The following is a 19,882-nucleotide window of genomic DNA, read 5'->3' on the forward strand; positions in this document are numbered from 1 at the left end:
AATTAAACGCCAAGGAACATCAGTTTGTCGTACACTGGGTCGGCTTGGCTCACCTTTTCAATGGCAGCAGCTCTTCGCTTCTCAACCTTGAGAATGCTCGAGAGGTCACCGATGTTGGACTCAAATTCCAGGAACCGATTCCAAATCTCTCTGAAATAAGAGCACCATGGTCAGCATCAGAAGCATCCGTCAAGAAAAAAAAAACTCGGTGCCCGTGTAGCAACTTACACCGACTTTTCCGGTGGCAGCGATCCCGACGTGAGCACCCTTTCGAACAGCACCCTGGTGTATTGTCCTCTGTTTCCAGAGAGCGTGGAAAACAAACGAAAAAATTTGTCAAACCACTCAATCACTTCAGTAAGATTGAACAAAGACAAATGTTGCATTTTTAAGGTCTACTTTGAAGCACAGGCTGCAGAGTCATGTTTTATGGACTGGTCGATGTTTTTCAATTATTTTTGAAAGTTTTTCTTTTACGCTGAAACCTCACAACAAAGTCACATCTGCAACAAAAGTAACTTCGTTATATCCGAAAGTTCATTATAAATGTTTTTCTGTAACACTGTATCTATGACAAGACAATTCTTCAGTTACTTCGGTATAACCGATAATTCGTTATATCCGTGTTCGTTATATCGAGGTTTGACTGTATATTTATTTTGTTCCATTTCATTTTTTTACATTTTTTTTTTCAGTTCTGTTGCTATTCTTGCCATTTATTTCAGTCAGAAATCGCACATACACGTCAGGCAACCCACATTGGGCATTGTACATCACAACCAAGTACAGAAGGTAGGTGTAGGCAGCCAAGGCAGACATTATCTTCAAATGAAGAATGGGAAGAAGCAGAAATTGACTTGTGAAACTTCGCATATTGCAATGGCTGAGGTGGAATCTATAAAACGCCCCGCTTTTACGTCGGACGCCGTCATACAAAACCAACAGATAGCAATGCCAAGGAATGTCGATTTTAGTTGAAGTTAGCTAAAAACGGATGCTTAGAGTTGGTTCGTACTAAGGAAAGAAAAACAGTTCAAAAAGACAAAACAGAAGGGAATACAAAGAACACACATCTATGTGTCTTTCCCTGTGTGACATCTAATTACACCGTTTTCCTTTCCTCAACTAAAGCGTTGTATTTATGAGATAAAAGGAAACGAATGTATGCAAGAAAACAACTTGTTGCTCATGGGAGCCATACTAACGTGGAGTGGAGTTTGTGGGTACGGCTCCCGTCAGCCGCAAGTTTTGTCTTTCGTATGCTTTCACTTCTATTTGACATGTAACTCTGAAACTTCTAGTACTCATTAAGGCTGACACTTTACAGCGTGAGAATGTTATGCGTCAGCAAAACTCTGACATCTCACAATGCCAGAGTTATGTGGCCGCGTGTGTTGACACTTCTAAGAACAACGGAGCTGCATGACTTAGCCAGAAATGATGTCGTGAGTAAGAGGCATGCAGCAAGAGAGAAGACGACGATGAAGTGTCGAGAGCATTTGAATAGGCGTGAGCGCACGTGCATGGAATGTTTTAGAGGCTTGGGGCACATGAGCCGATCCGTTATCGAAGGAAAGAGAGTTCATATTGTGTACGTGGGACACGGCTGCAGAAAGTCATTTCACCAGCAGTGCGCTGGCAACGGTAACGACAGGCGTTCGAGTCTGCAGGCTGCAACGCATGCGTTCCAACATGTGGCCGGCAACCTCAACGGCGTTCGAGCAAGGCTCCTTGGCGATGCAGCAGCGGCTCACAGCAAGTACGGGTGCTTCTGACAGGATCCCCCTTCCAAAACAAGCCGGCACCGTACCCGAGGACGATCCCTGGAGTGCCACGTCACACGGTGGAGCACCACGCCGGGCCAGGCAGCTGAAGAACATGTTAGGACTAATGGGCCTACGAGTCGAGTCAGTGGTGTGACAACCTGAGCATGGGCGATGACCAACTACTCGGGCTGTGGAGGTGAGAGAACCACGAGACTCGTGTCGTAGACCGCAACGGATAACCAGACGAGATTGACAGCAAACTGGACTTTGGGACAGAGTTGCCAGGAGCAAGTAAGAACAGCCCGACGAAAACTGTTTGCAATGCTTTAAACAGTTTTTAAATAAAATCATAACTAATCATTATGGAATTTATCAAAATTGAATGTATGTACCATGACTACCATAAAGAAAAAAACAAAATCAGATTTAGAAATTCGATGAGCAGAAAATGAGAATTCTGCACTCAGATACACAGTTTGGGCTTTATGTTAAAAAATAATCACAGCTCTAGCTGTTCTAGATCATGAGGTATCACTCTGACAAGCTAAATGAGTGACCCAGAAACAACCCAGATTCAGGTCGTACTCGTTGCATAGTTCAAAACCGTGGATGAAATGCTGATATAAGACTTAAGTTGGGCTTTAAATGTGAAAGGATAGCTCTAGATTTCAATAATGTAATATAAAAGAACTCTTTTGTCTTTGATGACTTTTTGGTCTCCACAAGCCATGTCCCCACCTTAAAGAAGCAAATGAGCACAGCTACAGAAAGTACTCACCATTCAGATGTGAGAGGTAGTCTACGTAGGCCATGATGTAGTCTGAGTTGTCACCGTACTTCTTGAGGCCCAGTTCAAAGATCTTGAAGGCCACGGTCTTCTCCTGCAAAGGGAAGTGCAAATTCACCACCACCTGTCGGAGCTCACTCTAACAAGTAAGCGCAAAAAAATCCAGAATTTCCGGGGGTTAATTTTTTAACCTCTTAAGGTGCAGTGGTTCTAATGGATCATGATCAATTTCAAAACGTTTTCTCTTGTGGATACAGTACTATCAGAAGACTAGAACTAATCAAGACGGTGAATGAGTAGCAGAAAATTTGACGAGTTGCATCGTAGGCTCGCTTTTTAACGTAAGCATTTCTTAAAGTACCCACCACTAGAGCACTGCACGGGCCCGGGCCGGCCCGAAAGCCCGGGCCCGGCCCGGCCCGCGGCCGGGCCGGGCCGGGTAAGAGATTGTTGGATCGGGCCCGGGCCGGGCTCGGGCCCGTGATCTTCGGGCCCGGGTCGGGCTCGGGCCTGAGCCAGGCCCGTATTAGGCCCGGGTCTCATACGTATCTGTATAATCACGCTCCGGACACCCGACACGTCACGTCGACGGGGATCGCTAAAGAGGCCGCCGGCTGGTTCACTTCGGCGCTCTAATAGACAGTTGTTTTGGAAGCCCTTAGTCCGGTCTCGCTTTAAGGCGTAACATTTTCAAAGATCGAAGGCGGTCACACGAAGACGACGAGACAGCCATCTTCAGGGAACAGCGAGGACGGTGGCTCGCTTTCTAACGGGTGTGCCTCGCTTTGACACATCTATGGCACTGCGGTGGCGGTGACTCGGGGAAGAAGGTGGGACAAAGAACGTTCTTGCTTTGAACACGAAAACGTTGCGTACGTTGGGTGCAGTTTCCTGCCGAGGAGTCAACACGAGAGCTTTAATTTAGTAACGCTGCCCAGCCTGGTGTATTCCTACCAGAAGCAGCTAGAGCACGTTTTTTTTTTTTCATTGCATTGTGCAATAGATGAAGTTTGCAGACTTGCTACTTTTACTCAACAGCCCTAGCGTATGCAATTGATGTAAAACTTAAACTAAAAATGTCTGCCATGTTTTTTTTTTTCAGTTTATGGAGGTATATTTAGTAGTCGTTCTTTGAAATGCAAAAATAAGATTGCGTGGTTAGCACTGCGTGCGTACATGAAACAGCCAGCTATGACTCCAATTATATTTTATTGCCCTGCAATTATTTCGCAACAGTGTTACGGGCGTAATTAACCGAAAGTACACACAGTACCAGTGAAAGTCGTGACACTGAAAGAAGTTCCCAAAACAATCTCTAGAAAATATCTTGTGTGTGGCAGGTATCTTCACAATAACCGAAGGTTAGACAGTGCCTCCTTTATGCTCAAGGCATAACTAGCTGAAACGGGTCGGGTCGGGCCGGGCCGGGCCGGGCCCAAACCTTTCGGGCCCGGGCCGGGTACGGGTCACATTTAAGAACACCGGGCCGGGCGGGCGGGCCGGAGCATGGCGTTTTCGGGCCGGGCCGGGCCCGGGCCGGAAAAATCGGCCCGTGCAGTGCTCTACCCACCACACGAGAAAGAATAGGTCGGCACCTGTGCTTCACATAAAAGGTGAAATTTCAACCCAATGAAGTCTTCACATAAAGGAGTAAAGTGTTAGCTTTAAGAACTTCATTATAGTGAGAATTCCATTCCACTGAAATTGCGTACACTGAGGTTTAAGTATGGCAATTATCTTTTTATTTCACACAAAAGTTTTATGAAAGAACTCCATTTACAGTGCAAATCAAGATTTTGTTTTCCTTTGTTACAACTAGCGCACGAGCCAATTTCACAGTACACCACCAGGGCTGCACCACTGTCTTGCTGCATGAGACAGTGGCGCGGCCCTGGTGGTGTCTTAAAGAGTTGGCTATGGAGTTGCACAAGACAGTGGCTATTGGCCGCGAGATCGAGCGGAGTCGCCGCCTAGTGGCTACTGGCTGAAGCGCGCCTAGTGTGGATTGCTCCCTGCGTCGTCTGCTAGCCACGTCATGTTTGCATGTGCGCGTACGTCCTGCACGCTCTCAAAGGGCAGTTTGTTCTGTTATGTTAGCGGGATTTTAACTGCTCGTACGTATACCTAACATTGTGTACAGAAGCAAATGGGCTTGCTCGGCTGCATACACATTGTAATAAGATCAGTGAGTGCGACTTTCGAGAGGGCTGTGTATTGGTGTCATACCCTTCGTTCGCCAGAATCATTTCAGTGCTGATGCTGCTTTCTGGTTCAAGCACATCGTAAAGTGCGCTTGGCATAGTCCCAAACATGAGGAGCATTAAATTGTGTGTGAATGCAGCGTTTTAGCGACTCCGTGGTAAACAAAAACGAGGCTCATGCACTTTCGCGTTGTTGTTAGGTGTATACCTGCGGCACTGTAGTTCATGATGAGCTGTAGTTGTGCTTAAGATGTCCTTTTATTCTACGGTCGTGGTCCCGCTACAGCGAAATATTTCTATCGAGTGAAGTCTGAGACTTCGGTACTCAAACTGTCTCTAAAAAAAACAGACAATGGAATGACACGGCAGTGATAAAACGGTGTTGCCGCGCGCAGTGTGAACTTGCGCCGAAATTTATGCAGAACCACCCGTGTTCTTAGCCGACGGGCGTGCCTTACATTTATGTCGTATAATTTCATGCAAAACCTCATCCTTTTTTTTCACATTATCTTGAAAGTTTATGTGGAGTTAAAAATTGATGGAAGCCAGCAGACATTAATATTTTGAAAAAAAAAAAAAAAGACACTTATGCCACAAAATAACCGGACCTTTGTTGCATCACTGTCGTGCACGTAATCAGTCAATGAAAGCTCTGTGCTAAACTCTTACCTGCGTATGCGTTATTCGCGTGAACAGTGCTATTGAACTCATTGCACAGGAATATGGACTGGTATACAAATTAACAAGAAGTAAACACTTAAGTAGTTCACTCGTGCTACAGCAGTGCGTAGTACACAGAACACAAGCTAAACACGTACAGAGAAAACAATATATATATATATATATATATATATATATATATATATATATATAATATAATATATATAATAATATATATATATATATATAATATAATATATATATTACGGGTGTGCAAATATTCGAAATTTCGAATATTTTCTAATAGTGTTTGCTATTCGATTCGATTCGCACTGGAATTTTACTATTCGAACTATTCGAACTTCCCAAAAACAAACAGTCAACGTCTGACTGAAAGTGCCCCCTTCAGATTTCAATATGCTTTACCTCATTACACTCTCGTATTGCGGCAAAGCTGCCTTTCAAGCTCCGCTACAGTCGAACATAGCCAAGAGACAACGTCCGATTAGAAGTGGTCCCTAGATTTTCAATATGCCTCACCTCATCACACCCCCGCATTGCAGCAAAACTGCCTTTCAAGCTCTGCTACGGTCGCAAATGTAACTAAGAAAACGCTAGTTCCAACATGGAGATGAAAGATGTGCCCCCAGAGGTGGGGGCTCAATGAATGCTGTTTTGGACCTGAAATTTCTGCAGGAAGTCCGAAAAATTGGAAGCTGAAGCTTTTTAGCATCCAAATTTCAGATAGTATTATATACTGATGTCTACGAGGCAGATTTGGAACTCTGGACTTGAAGGGAGCACACCCTTGTACACCGCATTAGTTTGGCTTCCACAGCAGTTGAAAGAGGAGGAGAGGCTGAGGAAATGGCATCTTTGCCTATACCGTGTAAAGTGTTGTCGGCAACACTTTGGTTGCACCAAATCATGTACATAAATACAATTCGGCCTCTATATTGCACTTCAACCTAGTGAAAAGAAACACTTTCATGTTGCTATCTCATAAGAATGTGCTTAGAAATCCTCTCCAACTTTTTTTTTCTGCAATTTCGCTTCGAAGTATTAGAAAATATTCTAGAAATATTCGAGAAATATTCGAAAAATATTTGATTCGATTCGCACTCACACTTCGATATTCGAATTCGTTTCGCGCCCAAAATTTTGCTATTCACACAGCTCTAATATAATATAGTGCGTAAGCGCAGACTGTCACCGAGGGTGAGCATACCTTTCATCTTCAGATTGCGCTTCTCTCACTAGTAATAGGAACATTGGATGATCTTCGTGCATCAATTCAACAATGAGGTGTGTATGTATTACCAGTAAGCAGCAATCAACGCATTTTATTCGCCGACAATCGGCTCAAACTGCTCACAACGAAGCGCCGCTGTGTGCATTTGTATATGGTTGAGAGGGCAAGCAGACAGAGAAATTTTCTAGGCCTTTCGCATAAGAAAAGCGGGTGGTCGGTGTGTAAGTGCACCGTCGCTGGCTCTCAGCAATAAAGAATGCATATTCTTAGAAAGAAATCTGCGCATGGAACCGTTTGGCTAGGTGTGGCACGTGTGGGTTGTGTAGGCATGGCACGTGTTAAAATTAGTGACGTTTTTGGAGGCGTGCTTGAGTGATATTCTTGCGGGTTGCGCATTCTCCTGCGCATCTTGTGGTTTCCTGTTTTTTCTGTCAATAAACGCTGAGTTGAAGTTTGCGCTCCGTCCTGTCTGTCGTTCTACCTTGTCTGTGGTTTTATTGCGCTATTCAGTCATGTCCTGCAGTTAATTTGTATACGCGCCTCCGACCGCCTCTCCACACTAACGCGGCGACTGCTGCCACCTATAGGTCCATCTCACGGCCAATAGTTCCTGCATCGTCAAAGTTACTACAAACGAGTTGCGGGAGAACGCACCTTGCTGCAGTAGTACTCCATGAGTGCAGCGGCCACGTACACCTGGTGGCCGCTGCGAGCGTCCTCCCGTGCCTTCTTGAACACAATTCGTGCCGTCTTGATGCCCTCAGCCCTCCTCGCAAACTTCATGTACTGGATGTATGCCTGGCCAGAGAGAAGCAATCACAGGGTGGTTTGCATAAGAGCACAGAAAGGCTAACTGCGGTGCTACTTTGTTGAAGCTTCATAGAAATTTTAGTCGAGCAATGAAAAAGGCTAGTTGGTCGACACTCATGATGTACTGTGCTCAGTATTAAACTGACAGAACAACGGAAAAAAACATAACACGGGTAAAAGCAGGGAGCAATATGATAAAACACCCAAATATATGTTTATGCAATGATTAATTGCAATGTACCTGTATGAATGTGACATACTGAATTGCGAGAGGCATAGAGTTTCCTAAAATTAACTAGAGGGGACTCTGGCGCTGCGATCGTTCAGCTACCATGGGAATGATGGGTAGTACACAAATTTGCCTAGTCTTCGTGCTTGCGGCTTCAAATGTACTTGTGGCTTTGTTTATTGCCGTGTTTTGGCGTTCGCTTCGGATGAAAGAATAGACCGTTGTGAACTTCGTGACCATGTTTGATTTGGTTAGCCTAAAAAAGTTAAAGTGGTGAAGTGGAACTGCTGACTTTTGCTGAATTTAGTTTTGCGACAAAGCGGATGCAGCCGACGCGGAGCCAAACGGAGCCGAAAGAACGAAGTTTAGACAAATTTGTGTACTACCCATCATTCCCATGCTGGCTGAAGCGTCATGCGTTGCAGCTCCCATAGACACTAGCGCCAGAGTTCCCTCTAGTAAGTATTGTAGGAAACTCTATGGCGAGAGGTACCTTATTGCTTGAGCAGTTAGTGTTAGATGGGCCTTTCAGTGCTTGCCAATTGCATTTAGTCTCTATGGCCTTTAAAAAGTAATTTGAACGAGTCTTCTCATATTGCTCACGGCTATAATGGCATCACTGTACTAAATGTACGAAGCTTAATACATCACGAATTCATAGCACAGGTACAAATGTATATTGCAAGAAAAGAGCCATCATAATTACAAAGTAAATATAAATATCTGTTTGCTGCCCAGTCAATCATAATACACAACTGCTTAAAACAACAAAAAAGAATTTAATCAGTGACTTGTCGACAGGTGAACAAAGCTGGAAGTGGCAACGCCACTTCATTACGGTCCAGTACTTTTAAAGGGATACTAAAGTGAAACAACATATCAGTTAAGATTGATAAGTTATTCCTTGAAAACTGTACTGTTCTTCATTTCATGAACACTGGTTCATTATGAGAGAAAAAACGAAGGTCAAAGTTTTCTTTTCGAATTCTGCAACGAAACCCCAGTACCAAAATGTCAGTGTGACATTACGGACTTTAAAGTACTTTTCATATTTTGAACACATTTGCTCGATAAGAATTCCTGAAATCTGCCATGTCTCTGGCTCCCTTAAGGGCGAACCATATAGAGCGTTTTTGCCGGCGTTTTCCCGGCGTTTCGTACGCCGGCGTCCCTCGACGTCGACGCTACCAGTGACGGTGGCCGAAACGTCCACCTCTGGATGGTCCAGACATCACGGGCAGCAGCGTCGACGCCGGAAGCAGTTCGATGGACGCAGAACCAATCAGCGTGAGGATGGCAGCGACTTCCGCTACGTAACGGCGTCGTCGCTGCTGCCAAAATGGCTGCCGCCCGCCTCGGATCTAATAAGTCGTCGCCGTGCACTGTGTGGCCCTTAAGTTCTCAACTGATGCTTGTATTTGACTTAGCTTGTTCCCTAGAAGCTTCGACAGCAAAGCAATCGTGATATCTTTGAAGTCTTTCCGAGTGCCGTACTCAAGTTCATCGGTAGGCTTAGCAGGCATGAGTGTATTGGCCGAATACGTGGCCTCAAAGATGTACGGCAGCTTCAAGCTCAGAGGCCATATATTACAAGTTTGTGCTTCTTCTTAATGCCAATAGCTGGCGCTACAAGTCAAACTAAAAAAAATAGACTTTTCGGTGGCGTTTTGTCACTGTGACTCGTTTTCTGCCCACAGAACTGCTACTGAGACATAAAAGCTATAATCAGGAATATATCTTGTTGGTCCATTGACGGAAACTGTACACTGCTTTACGAGGTGTCAGGTTCATTCCCTCTGGTCACACTGTGTGACGCTGAGCTAACGCTCTTCATATGGTTTGCCGCCCTCTCTGACGGCGTTGATGCGACGACGCCGAGGGACACAACGCCAGGAAACGCCGGCAAAAACGCTCTATATGGTTCAGGCTTTAGACAATGAGGTAAGTCATTTTAACCGATAGAAAAATTACGCAGGCCATCACAGACACAAATTCGTAACATCAAAGTCTATGATGTCACGGGCAGTTGGTGCAAATAACTCCAAGGTGGTGTCGCCACCTGCATTTTCTTCTAGTACGTGTTCTGGCTTACCAAGCATCTTTTCGTGGCAAAGAGCGTGCTTTTCGTATTGTGGAATGGTAACATACTAACATGAGTGAAATCGTTTTTCTCTTCAATGTCCCTTCAAGTACCAACCAATGCTCGATGAAATCAAAAGTTTCACAAAAGACCGGCAGAGGAAATTTGGTAAGCAAGATGAACAGATGAACTCGGCAAGTCATACAATCTTTCAATAATGATTCAATGAAGTCCGGCATGTCTCCTTACCAGCGTTGGGTCAATGTCCGGGATTTCGATGAACTTGTTGTACACTTGATGAACCTTGTCGTGCTTCATTCGGCTCTGTGGAAATGAAAGAGTGAAAAATTAACTATTAAAGCACGGACTCGAGTCTTGTGTTGGCTTAAGGGGGGGTGGCGATCGAAAACATTGTAATAGATATTGGTGCGCTCACACATTAAGCAATTGGAATTATGTTATCGTTTATGTCACTGCCATATATAATAACTGATCAGAAATAAATGTGCAGAACACTCCTCCTCAGTCTTATACCTCTTCAAAGTCGGCATAGGCAAAGTAGAGGAGGGTGTTCTTGCGCGCAGCGTGGTGGTTGCGCGCTCGTAGATGGCGGCCGCCTCGTCCGAGAACAGCTTGCCGGCGTTCAGGTCTCCCTTGTCGGTGAGCAGCTTGCTGGACTGCTCGAGGAACAGGGCCGCCTCGTACCACACGTCCGGGTGGTGGCCCAGGCACAGCAGGCACTGTTCGTACGCAAACATCACTGCGGAAAACACAAGCAGGAATGAGGCAAGTGTTACGCCGATCGGCGCGTCTCTTCCGCAGAAGGACACTTGGCCGATGCCAGCATCACGAAAGACGGTGGGCATGCAAACACGGACGAAGGAGAAGAAACCACAACATAATCCTAGCTCGGAACAAAGAAATGGCAATTAACCAAGCTACTGCCGCTTGCAACACGCATTAGAATCGACCGTCTATAAATACGTGAAATTTACATGATAATATGCCAATGTTCTGGAGAGCAAATTTAAGCAAGTGGAAGTGTTTATACAATTATAATGTAATTTACCACAATTTATTGTATTTACAGTGTAAATAATTATCTATAATTATTATACAGTCAGCCATGTTATATATATTTTTCATGAACTGAATTCAATGACCCACTCAAATTGCAGGCAATACAGTAAAAGCTCGTTAATTCGGATTTCACGGGACCGGAAAAAATGTCCGAATTAACCGAATGCCGAATTAACGAATGAACAGGAAAAACAACATTAAAATCAAGTCGGAGAAGCATACCTTTATTGCTGAAGTATTTTGTAATGGTCGCCTGCGTTTTCGCGCAGATTCCGGCTGACATTACAATTTTTCTTAACTCTTCCAAATGGCCAACAGCACGCAAACTGTCGGAGTGCTCAGGCAAACGTCCTCTAATATCAAAAGAGCCTCCGAGACTTCCTGTGAGGTGCGATGAGTTCGCGACATCATTAATAATTTCTTGATCGGGCAGGAGACCAGTCGTGGCGACACAATCGTCAATCGTGATGTAGTCCTGAAGGGTCATACTGAGGGAAGGACAGCACCGAAGGTCGGGCAGTCATTGTCGTGGACTCGGCTGACACCTCGCCGATGTCGTCAGCTACTGCTGCGCTCGGGCCTCACATGTAAACACGGTCACAACGGGGAAAAAAGAGAACTCTGCAAGAAGAGACGGTGCCGACACAACACAAGGGAAAATGGCGTTGGAGGCGCAGTGGAGCGAAGAAAGAAGACGTCGACGTTTGGTGACGCTGCGATCGCCCCCACTAGTTGATGACGATGGCGATGTCACTCAGGTTTCGGTTTCGCTCCAGTGGTGCCAGCGCTGCCTTACCACACTTTTGTGTAGCGGCAGCCGTCAACATTTGTCCGAATTAAGCGGTGCGGAGCCCAATTCTGATGAATTAACGAAGGTTTGGTCCCATAGATTAACATGCACTTCGGCCGGGACCAATAGAGCCGTCCGAATTTTCCGAATTTCCGAATTAACGGGTGTCGAATTAACGAGCTTTTACTGTAGTTATCTGCCGGCAGCGAGCATTCCTAAAAAAATAAAAAAATATTTTGAAATTCCTGCACAAATGCCCCACGCCCAATATCTCGTTAGACACGGTACTGCCCAACGTTTCTAGAACCAGGTCAGTTTCGCAGCTCCCCATAGACGCTTGCCCTCCGAAGTGGACGCGACGGCCGACGCAAGAACTAGCGGCGCTGCAGTTGCATCTTGCACCATGCCTCACGTGTTTGCAAATCACGCACGGAGTACGGAGAAAGCGAGCATGCAGAAACGCGCAACGCGTCGCAAGCAGCTACTACTCGCGCGTCTCAGCTCACTGCGGCATGTGCGTCGCCTCCACGATCGGCTTCGGCAACGCGCCATTGAGAGCAACGGTGCGCTGTCGTATCCGATCCCGGGGCCACGACAAGTGAAGCAAAATGGAACAGCAGCGCCGTAAGTTCACGCGTCAGCCGCGTGTGCCGGCTCGCAAGCGGAGCTGCGAAACTGTACTGGTTCTAAAAACGTTGGTACTGCCATCATCAAGGCGATCATGCGCAGTATTTCAACCAGAAGTGATATACGGGAGCTTTAGGCAATAATAATGATTAATTTACGATTAGCTCAGTGTTTGTGGTCTCTTCCTTGCCAATAGTGCACAGAGATGGCAAAATTAAGCCACGTCTCCAAATGAGGATGCCGTCTCGCAAAGGGCTGAAGAAGAAGAAGCAAGATTGTGCATATATGTAGAAGGACACGAATCCGTGTTCTCCTGCTTACCTGCACGGTCCTGCTTCTTTAACTTGATTGCTACTGTCTTGTTCCAAGCAAGGACCATGATAAGCTCAATGCTTCATTTCTAGTACTCTATGCTCCTATTCATGTTCTGCTACTTATTCGCATAATCCTGCTTCTTCAGCTTCGTTAATTGCTGTCTGTTCGTTCTGAGCTAGGAATATGCTGTGGTTTACATGTAATCACCCTCTTTCATGATGAATACTCACCACCTAGCTCAACTTTCTGCCATTAGGATGCAAACATATTTTGATGTTTGTTAGGCTTGTGCGAATATTCCAGCAGTTCAAATATTTGAACGAATATAAAATATTTGAATTCGCTTTGAAAGGAATTGAAATTATTCTAAATTTCGAAGTATTCGAAATGAATGAATAGACATACCAGTAAAGGTGATTTCACTGCAATGGAGTAGTGCTATGCTGTGAAAACACCTTTCCAATGGAAATCCGCACTGCCGCGAAGCCCCACTTCAAGGTTAAATGAACAAATTACCCTAACATCGATTCATCATTTTTTTAGTTTAAAAGCTCGTTATACCAGCTTATATGCTCTAAGTAAAGTAAATTTTAAAATGTAGCACATTTTACAAGTTATCATTTGCATTCTACCAGAAGTCAAGTCCTGCAACTTCAAAGTTGCTTTCACTTCCCTTTGAACCAACAAAGAATGACATTTGCACATGCCTTGTTTCAATTTTAAATATATTGTGCAAGTTATTTGGGTCATGACAAACATGCTCATTTTCTTTGTAACATGTGATATATACTATATGATCCGATTTGAAATTATTCGACCAAGTCACTATTAGCTTCGAATTCGCTTTGAACCAAAAATTTACTAATTCGCACAAGCCTAATGTCTGGAGCTGATCTTTGAAAGTGTGGTGCACTGGGTGATAAAATGTGTAAATAGTTTTAACCAGTCAAACACGGTCACTGTGAAAGACGTCAAAATGAGTGCAATCAAGTCGTCCTGGGGCATCTCACCTCGTTTTGTGATGAGGGCGTGGTCATCTGTCCTGAGGGGATTGCTCTTCTCCCAAGCAATGTATTTTTTCCACAGCTCCACCTATAATTCACAAACGGTACGTAGGTGGATTTTCGCACTCAAACAAAACATTTCAGAACAGTGTCAGATACAGCTGACTAGCTTGTGATAAAAGTCCCAAAAAACACACATTCAAACTTCAACCATCATGTGTTCAATTTCATATACAGCACAGACCGTAAGCTGCTGGAGTCGCAAATATCTGCACTATAAGCGGTACCGCACTGTAACCAGAACAAGATTTTTGAAAGGCTGTACATGTGCAAAACATGACCAAGAGGCAGCCACGCAATTCCAACTATCGAGGCATGCAACATGGGGGTAAATTTGCAAATGTTGAATGGTTAACGTCCGTGGACCTGTTGTGCTGACATAACAAAGGTGGAAACAAGAAAGAAAAAAAGAGTTCCGGAAAACCGCTGAATAACTTTTCAGACCTTATTGTTTATGCGAACTTCACCGTGCTACCCCAATGCCCAGAAACGATACGTCGACTGGCTATTAAAATTCCACACGCTTTCAATTTTCCGGGCGCATGCGCGGTGTCAAAAACACTGGCAACCATGAACCACCACTCTAGTGTTGCACATGCACGCCCTCCTTTTCGTTGAAGACGTAAGTCGCCTCTTCTAAATGCAACAACTGCAAAACGTTTCGTTGAGTCAGCACCAACCCGCAACTTTGATTGCCCACAGCCACCGCCGATGAGGCAGCTAGGGCTCGTTAGGCCTAGCATGCGGGTTGCAACTTGGCATGCCATCACAGGAAGCTTGCCCAAAACAACACGGATATCGAGCATAGAAGATATCACACTCCCGAGCTAAACCTGCACGCATGAAACGAAGTTTCGGTTCACGGTCGGGGGAACAGCTGCGCCAACTATCCTGAAGTCTTCCAAGCTTGTAAGTCCCCCTGCTGGTGACAAAGAAAAAAGTCTGTGGCTTTCCACCAGTGGGCCTCCATCATAACAGACGTGGATTAGAAAATGAGAACATGGTGCCCTGCTTACAAGAGACACTTTGTATAATGGACAAGAACTGCTCCCCGGTGCCCATCTCTTATAGAGGAGTTCAAATGTATACCCTATAAAGTGGATGGGAAAAAGACGTCCGCCCTAGCTCAATTGGCAGAGCATCGGATGTGTTATTCGAAGGTTGCAGGTTCGGCCTCTGTTGGCGGCAAGTTATCTTTTCGTCCACTTTACTTTCTCCAGATTTACATCATAATTACAACAAATAATATACACAATACTTTCCTTGGCTTTCTTCTCTGTTAGTTCTAATCATTGTTGTGTCTAGCAAAGAAAAATGAGCCCTTAAAATTGCCCTTCTTTCGATGACCTAACCTTGCGTGCATTATGGTTGCCATACAAAACAATGCACTGGAGGAAAGAATTCATTCTTGGAGAGGTTTCTCATTTTATGGCAATAAGTTGAATAAACAAGCTTAGCGCACAGGTTCAGTTCTTCAACAACAGTGATAAGGGGTACTCAACAACTCTCACCTTCAGTTATGCATGCAGTTTGAATTACACTTGCCTAGAGTAGCCTGCTGGCCGCTTCGGCCACCGTTTAGTGCAAAAAATGTGCACAGACCAACGCCTTAAATATCCATGTGGCCAAACAGAGTCATACCGTATGCTAGGTTCTTGTCCTATAGTTCAAGCACGAACGGAAGTTTGTAATTAACGTGAGGTAGCAGCTGCAGATGGTGCCAGCATCCACGGCCGCATGTTTGGCCGCTCTAGGCAAGTGTGATTCAGACTCTACATGAATGTATCTCCAGAAAGAACAGACTGTCACATGGTGGAAAGCGTTAATGTATATCTTTCTATCTTAGTCCAAGGCACTCTGATCAGTGTGACAGACAATTCCGTAAACTTTAAACGTTCATGTGCTGGGTGGTTCCATTAGCTGTGTTCTGTCTAATCATTGAGAACCCTTACCACCATCACCAAGCACCGTGAACGAATGAGTGGTACATTGCTTGCTGCAAGCAAAGAATTAATTAACAAATGAATCAATGAGTGAAATGAATGAAAACGACGAACCTGCTTCGCTTCTTCAGGTGTCCCCTGTGGTGGCACAGATGGCGAGTTCTTGTTCAGGCCCCGGGTGACTGCCTCGTACTCCTTGGCAACGCGCCGCGCATTCATGTACTCTCGACTGCGGTCGGAGATCATCTTCTCCGCAATGAGCATGTTGATGCCCTGCACCCAGTTGCACCAAACCGGTTACTTTCCACTGCGAAATTCCACACGGACTTCGGACAACTACCAAATGTTGGTCAAAAAGGGAAAGAGAAATATACAGTGCAAAAAAATTTTTGTTAATATATGCTGGGAATGTGGCATAGGTTCATCTGCCCAGTTTTGTTGACAAAGACCAATATTGGAACGATAAAAGTCAGAGACTTTAAAAAGACACACTAACAGCTTAGAGGTTCCTTGTTCGTCACATGTAGTCACTGGCTATCAATGATTATACAAGTTGTGAAGACGCGTCGCTGGTCAGCAGCATCGCCAACACTCGGCGTGCTGGGTTCTGCTTGGCTCACTCGCCTCACACTGCTGGTCGCTGGCATCTTTCTCGACAGTGCTGTGCCCTGACTCGCTGTGTTTGTTCATAGAGTCACCACAGGAACGCACCGCCAATAAACCTCTTCTCAAAGTCATTGGCAACTGAATGCCTGTTTTGTGTTATTTCTGCTATGCAATCTGTTCATGCTACACAATTGGATTTTTCTATATGACAAAATAATTGCCTCTTTAAAGAAAAGCACTTTGTGTGCCCTCCAACCACATCCCTCAGTAAACAAAGCTCCTGATGTGCGGAACACACGCCTGATCTCCTAGAGTTCCATTTAAAGAGAGTCCACTGCATGCATTATGCATCACTTTTTCTGTCACCCTTACGCAAAGGTTACCCTAATCCGAAATGAAAACCACTGGCGCTTCGAATACCCTTCAGACACGTTAAATGTTTTTCAAATCTGCAAAAGGCATGTAGATGCTCAAGCTCTTTTGAACCTTATAAAAGCCTGTAAAATTTGGAACAAACAAATGTTTAGACGCATGTACCAAGGATCAGTTGAGATGTACCACGAAGCACATTTTAAAGTTTGCCATCGCACAATGTAAAGTTGCCACATAATCTTACAGAAAGAGTAACTTCGAAGAGATGAGCACAGCATCGCAACTGATCAAAGAACATAACTACGCAAAGAGCCATTACAAGTCAAGCAGAACTAGTCGTGCAGCTGAATTGAAATGCTAAGAAGCGCATAAGCGTCATGGCCTTGCCAATGCCTGCGGGACGTGCCATGTGCTGCGTCGTACCTGTTCGTAGTTGATGTACTCCTTCCATAGTTGCTCGATGTTCATCATGGGATTGATGATGCCTCGCTGGTAGACCTTGCGTACGGCGGTTATGCGCTGATTCTGCGTACGACCCCACTGCCTCCCTGCGTAGCGAGAGGACGGCCAGTGATGACAGGGCGTCTTACTTTGTCACAGAAGCCCTCTTCACTGTTGATGCAAAACGTATAGGTACACTAAAGGGCAACACGCCAAATGTGGGCCTCAACTTCAAGCCATGACTTGACATAACGTCATTGTCAACGTCATCTTAATGCCAAATGTGAACAAGAATCAAAGAAGCGCAATGTGTATCTAGGGCATCATCTCAGGCAAACAGCACACAAAGAACAGGGACAGAAGAATATAAGAAATGACGAGACAAGCGCTGACTCACATGCAGGCATATTTATTGAAACGTAAACGAATTATATAACCAAAAAAACACTAGTGCAAACAACTATATCATTAGCAGAGGTGTAATGTTACTTCTTTCGAAATAAGAGTAGCGATGTGGGTGAACTTGTTCCAAGTTCAATTCTGAAACCCAATGCGCTAAGGCGTGAAAAGAAAAGAATGTAGGACTGGCAAGTTGAAGGCATGATGCCTCATATCGTAATCACCGCTCACAAACAACTGTTACAACAGCAGCAAACCATGAAGCTTCAGGCCATTCGTATAATGCACTAATGTTACAGAATCCCAGAATATGAGAGACGCGAGTACAACACCCAGTCATGGTGAATTTGGCAAGGATAATTGACAATCAATTAGCTAAGTTCAATGTCACAACACTGTACCACCAGCTCTTGCACATGCACACCCAGAACAATTTCATAGACCCTATCATGTACATCAGCAGTTTGAAACATTCCAAAATTGTAAATAATTCCTCATGAGTGCACAAGCAAGCATGAGGATTCTCTAAATGAAATACACATTAATTTGTGTTTTACATGCATAGACCCCAATATGATTGTGAGGCACACGGCATGTTTACCCTAAATGAGAAAAGTACATCATACATGCACTAATGTAACATGCGCAAGATAAAGTGAGAGACAACAGTGCCGCCCTCTGGCTCCTGCGACTGACGCTTACACGCTCTTAAGGAAGTTGATGTAGTCACTCCAGATGGGGTACGAGAGAATGTCCATGCCCATCTTGTCGAGCGCAAAGTCGTATGCCTGCGCCATCTTCTCCCTGTCATCAGCAACGAGAGGAGCAAGAAAACATGTAACACTGCACGTGATGCCTTAAAAGACACACACAACTGAACACAACAGGTTCATGACAAATTCATGCGAAGATTAAGGATCGCAGCGATCAGACGTCGTCAAGCAAGGAATGTCACCAAAGGTGTCATTTTGACAGCAGGGGGACAAGTCCCTTTACTGAAATGTTGACTCCAGCAACAATATGACGTCTCATCGCGCAAGATCCGGGGGATGCACATGTCAACATGTCATTATCATGCCAATATAGTTTGTTCCAAAGCTTCCACGTACCTGTAGGTTGGCAAAGATCCCTTGGTCTCCTTGACGTATGTCAGGTAGCACCTCCACAAGTCGATGTTGAGGACCTTCATGAGGCAACGCTGGAACAGCTGTCGACAACAAACGCCGAGTCACCACATTTCACTCTCTCCATCGCATCCCAAGTGGGGCATACTAGCATGGAGCCAGTAGTTAAAGTTGCAAGTGAAGCTGTTAAGACCAGCCAACTGGCTGCTAGAGCTGGGAAACGCATTACCTGCACGACTGGATAAGATGCCGAGGCTGCTGTCATCGACTACAGCAGCCCAACATTTACAGAATTTGCATAACTGTGAGAGCCAACGTTATCTTCTAATTTCAATGATTTAACAAAACTGACATTTAGGAGTCAAGATTCCCCTTGGGTAACAGTGCAAGACAGAGAAAGTCAAAAAGGGTATAAGTGACAGAGGAGGTGCTGAATTTTTGTAACTGTCCGGTTTTCCTACACTCTTTGTCCTCAACCGTCTCGCACATTTCGGTGACACCATATCAAAGCCAACTTTTTTTTCAAGGCAGTGGCATCTCCCCATAACTACATTTTGATGGCCAAGTCTTAGTTCTAGATCCCACCGACGTAATTTGAAGAGTCAAACATCTTTATAAAATAAACCTTCATTATAAGCATATGTTTGTTACATGCTGATATTGGCTGTAAACATTTAAAATTTTGTTATTCCAATAACTTTCTGGACGCATGTATTAATTACATCAAGGTTGGGCTGCATTGCCATGGTGCACTCCACCAATCTGGCTCCCTGCTCATCCTTGGTGCGACTTCAACATTTATGTCAGAATGTACAAAGTTATTATGAAATTGCAACATGGTTGCTTAAGAAAAGGGTGCCCATGTTATGCCTCCTTGGTGGCCACTTCAAGCACCAGTTTTGGTAGAGTCATGTGAGCTAGTTTTTAATTCGGTTCTTGTTAACAACTTCCCCTTCCAATACTCCGTCTCCTAAAAAAAAAAAAAACTGCACTATTACTAATATTACTAAGTTACTAATATTAATAACATTAGTAACTTTACTTTAACCAATATAGCCATAGATATGCGCAGAGGTCTCCATTGGGGTGTGGGGGACAGGCGGGGCGCTCAACCCTTGTGTACATGCCTATGGATAAAATATTCTTGTTGGGAGTAAGCATAAAATATGCCTATTTTTTAAACTCTAATATTGTACACGAAATTCATCATTTGAACACCTCTACTACTTTCATAAAGCTGTGTTCTACGTGTGAAAAAAATAAACCAAGTTACACCATTGCAACTACTTTTGATTTGAATTTGTGGCTTATCAATTACAAGGAAGTTCTGTTTATG

The 19,882-nt window shown here is 44.6% G+C and overlaps 1 protein-coding gene across 1 annotated transcript in view; it reads right to left on the reverse strand.

The window, feature by feature from the left end:
- Positions 1 to 19,882, reverse strand: part of LOC119375976 (cleavage stimulation factor subunit 3-like) — a 77,941-nt gene that overhangs the window by 23,169 nt on the left and 34,890 nt on the right. Inside the window, 13 exon segments of the mRNA XM_049411340.1 lie at positions 54 to 150; positions 229 to 297; positions 2,541 to 2,647; positions 7,321 to 7,464; positions 10,035 to 10,109; positions 10,320 to 10,366; positions 10,369 to 10,545; positions 13,608 to 13,689; positions 15,719 to 15,877; positions 17,006 to 17,108; positions 17,110 to 17,130; positions 18,125 to 18,226; positions 18,532 to 18,629. Of these exon segments, the coding sequence (XP_049267297.1) occupies positions 54 to 150; positions 229 to 297; positions 2,541 to 2,647; positions 7,321 to 7,464; positions 10,035 to 10,109; positions 10,320 to 10,366; positions 10,369 to 10,545; positions 13,608 to 13,689; positions 15,719 to 15,877; positions 17,006 to 17,108; positions 17,110 to 17,130; positions 18,125 to 18,226; positions 18,532 to 18,629 (1,281 nt within the window).

The sequence above is a fragment of the Rhipicephalus sanguineus genome, unplaced genomic scaffold, assembly GCF_013339695.2.
Source record: "Rhipicephalus sanguineus isolate Rsan-2018 unplaced genomic scaffold, BIME_Rsan_1.4 Seq1054, whole genome shotgun sequence".
NCBI lineage: Eukaryota > Metazoa > Arthropoda > Arachnida > Ixodida > Ixodidae > Rhipicephalus > Rhipicephalus sanguineus.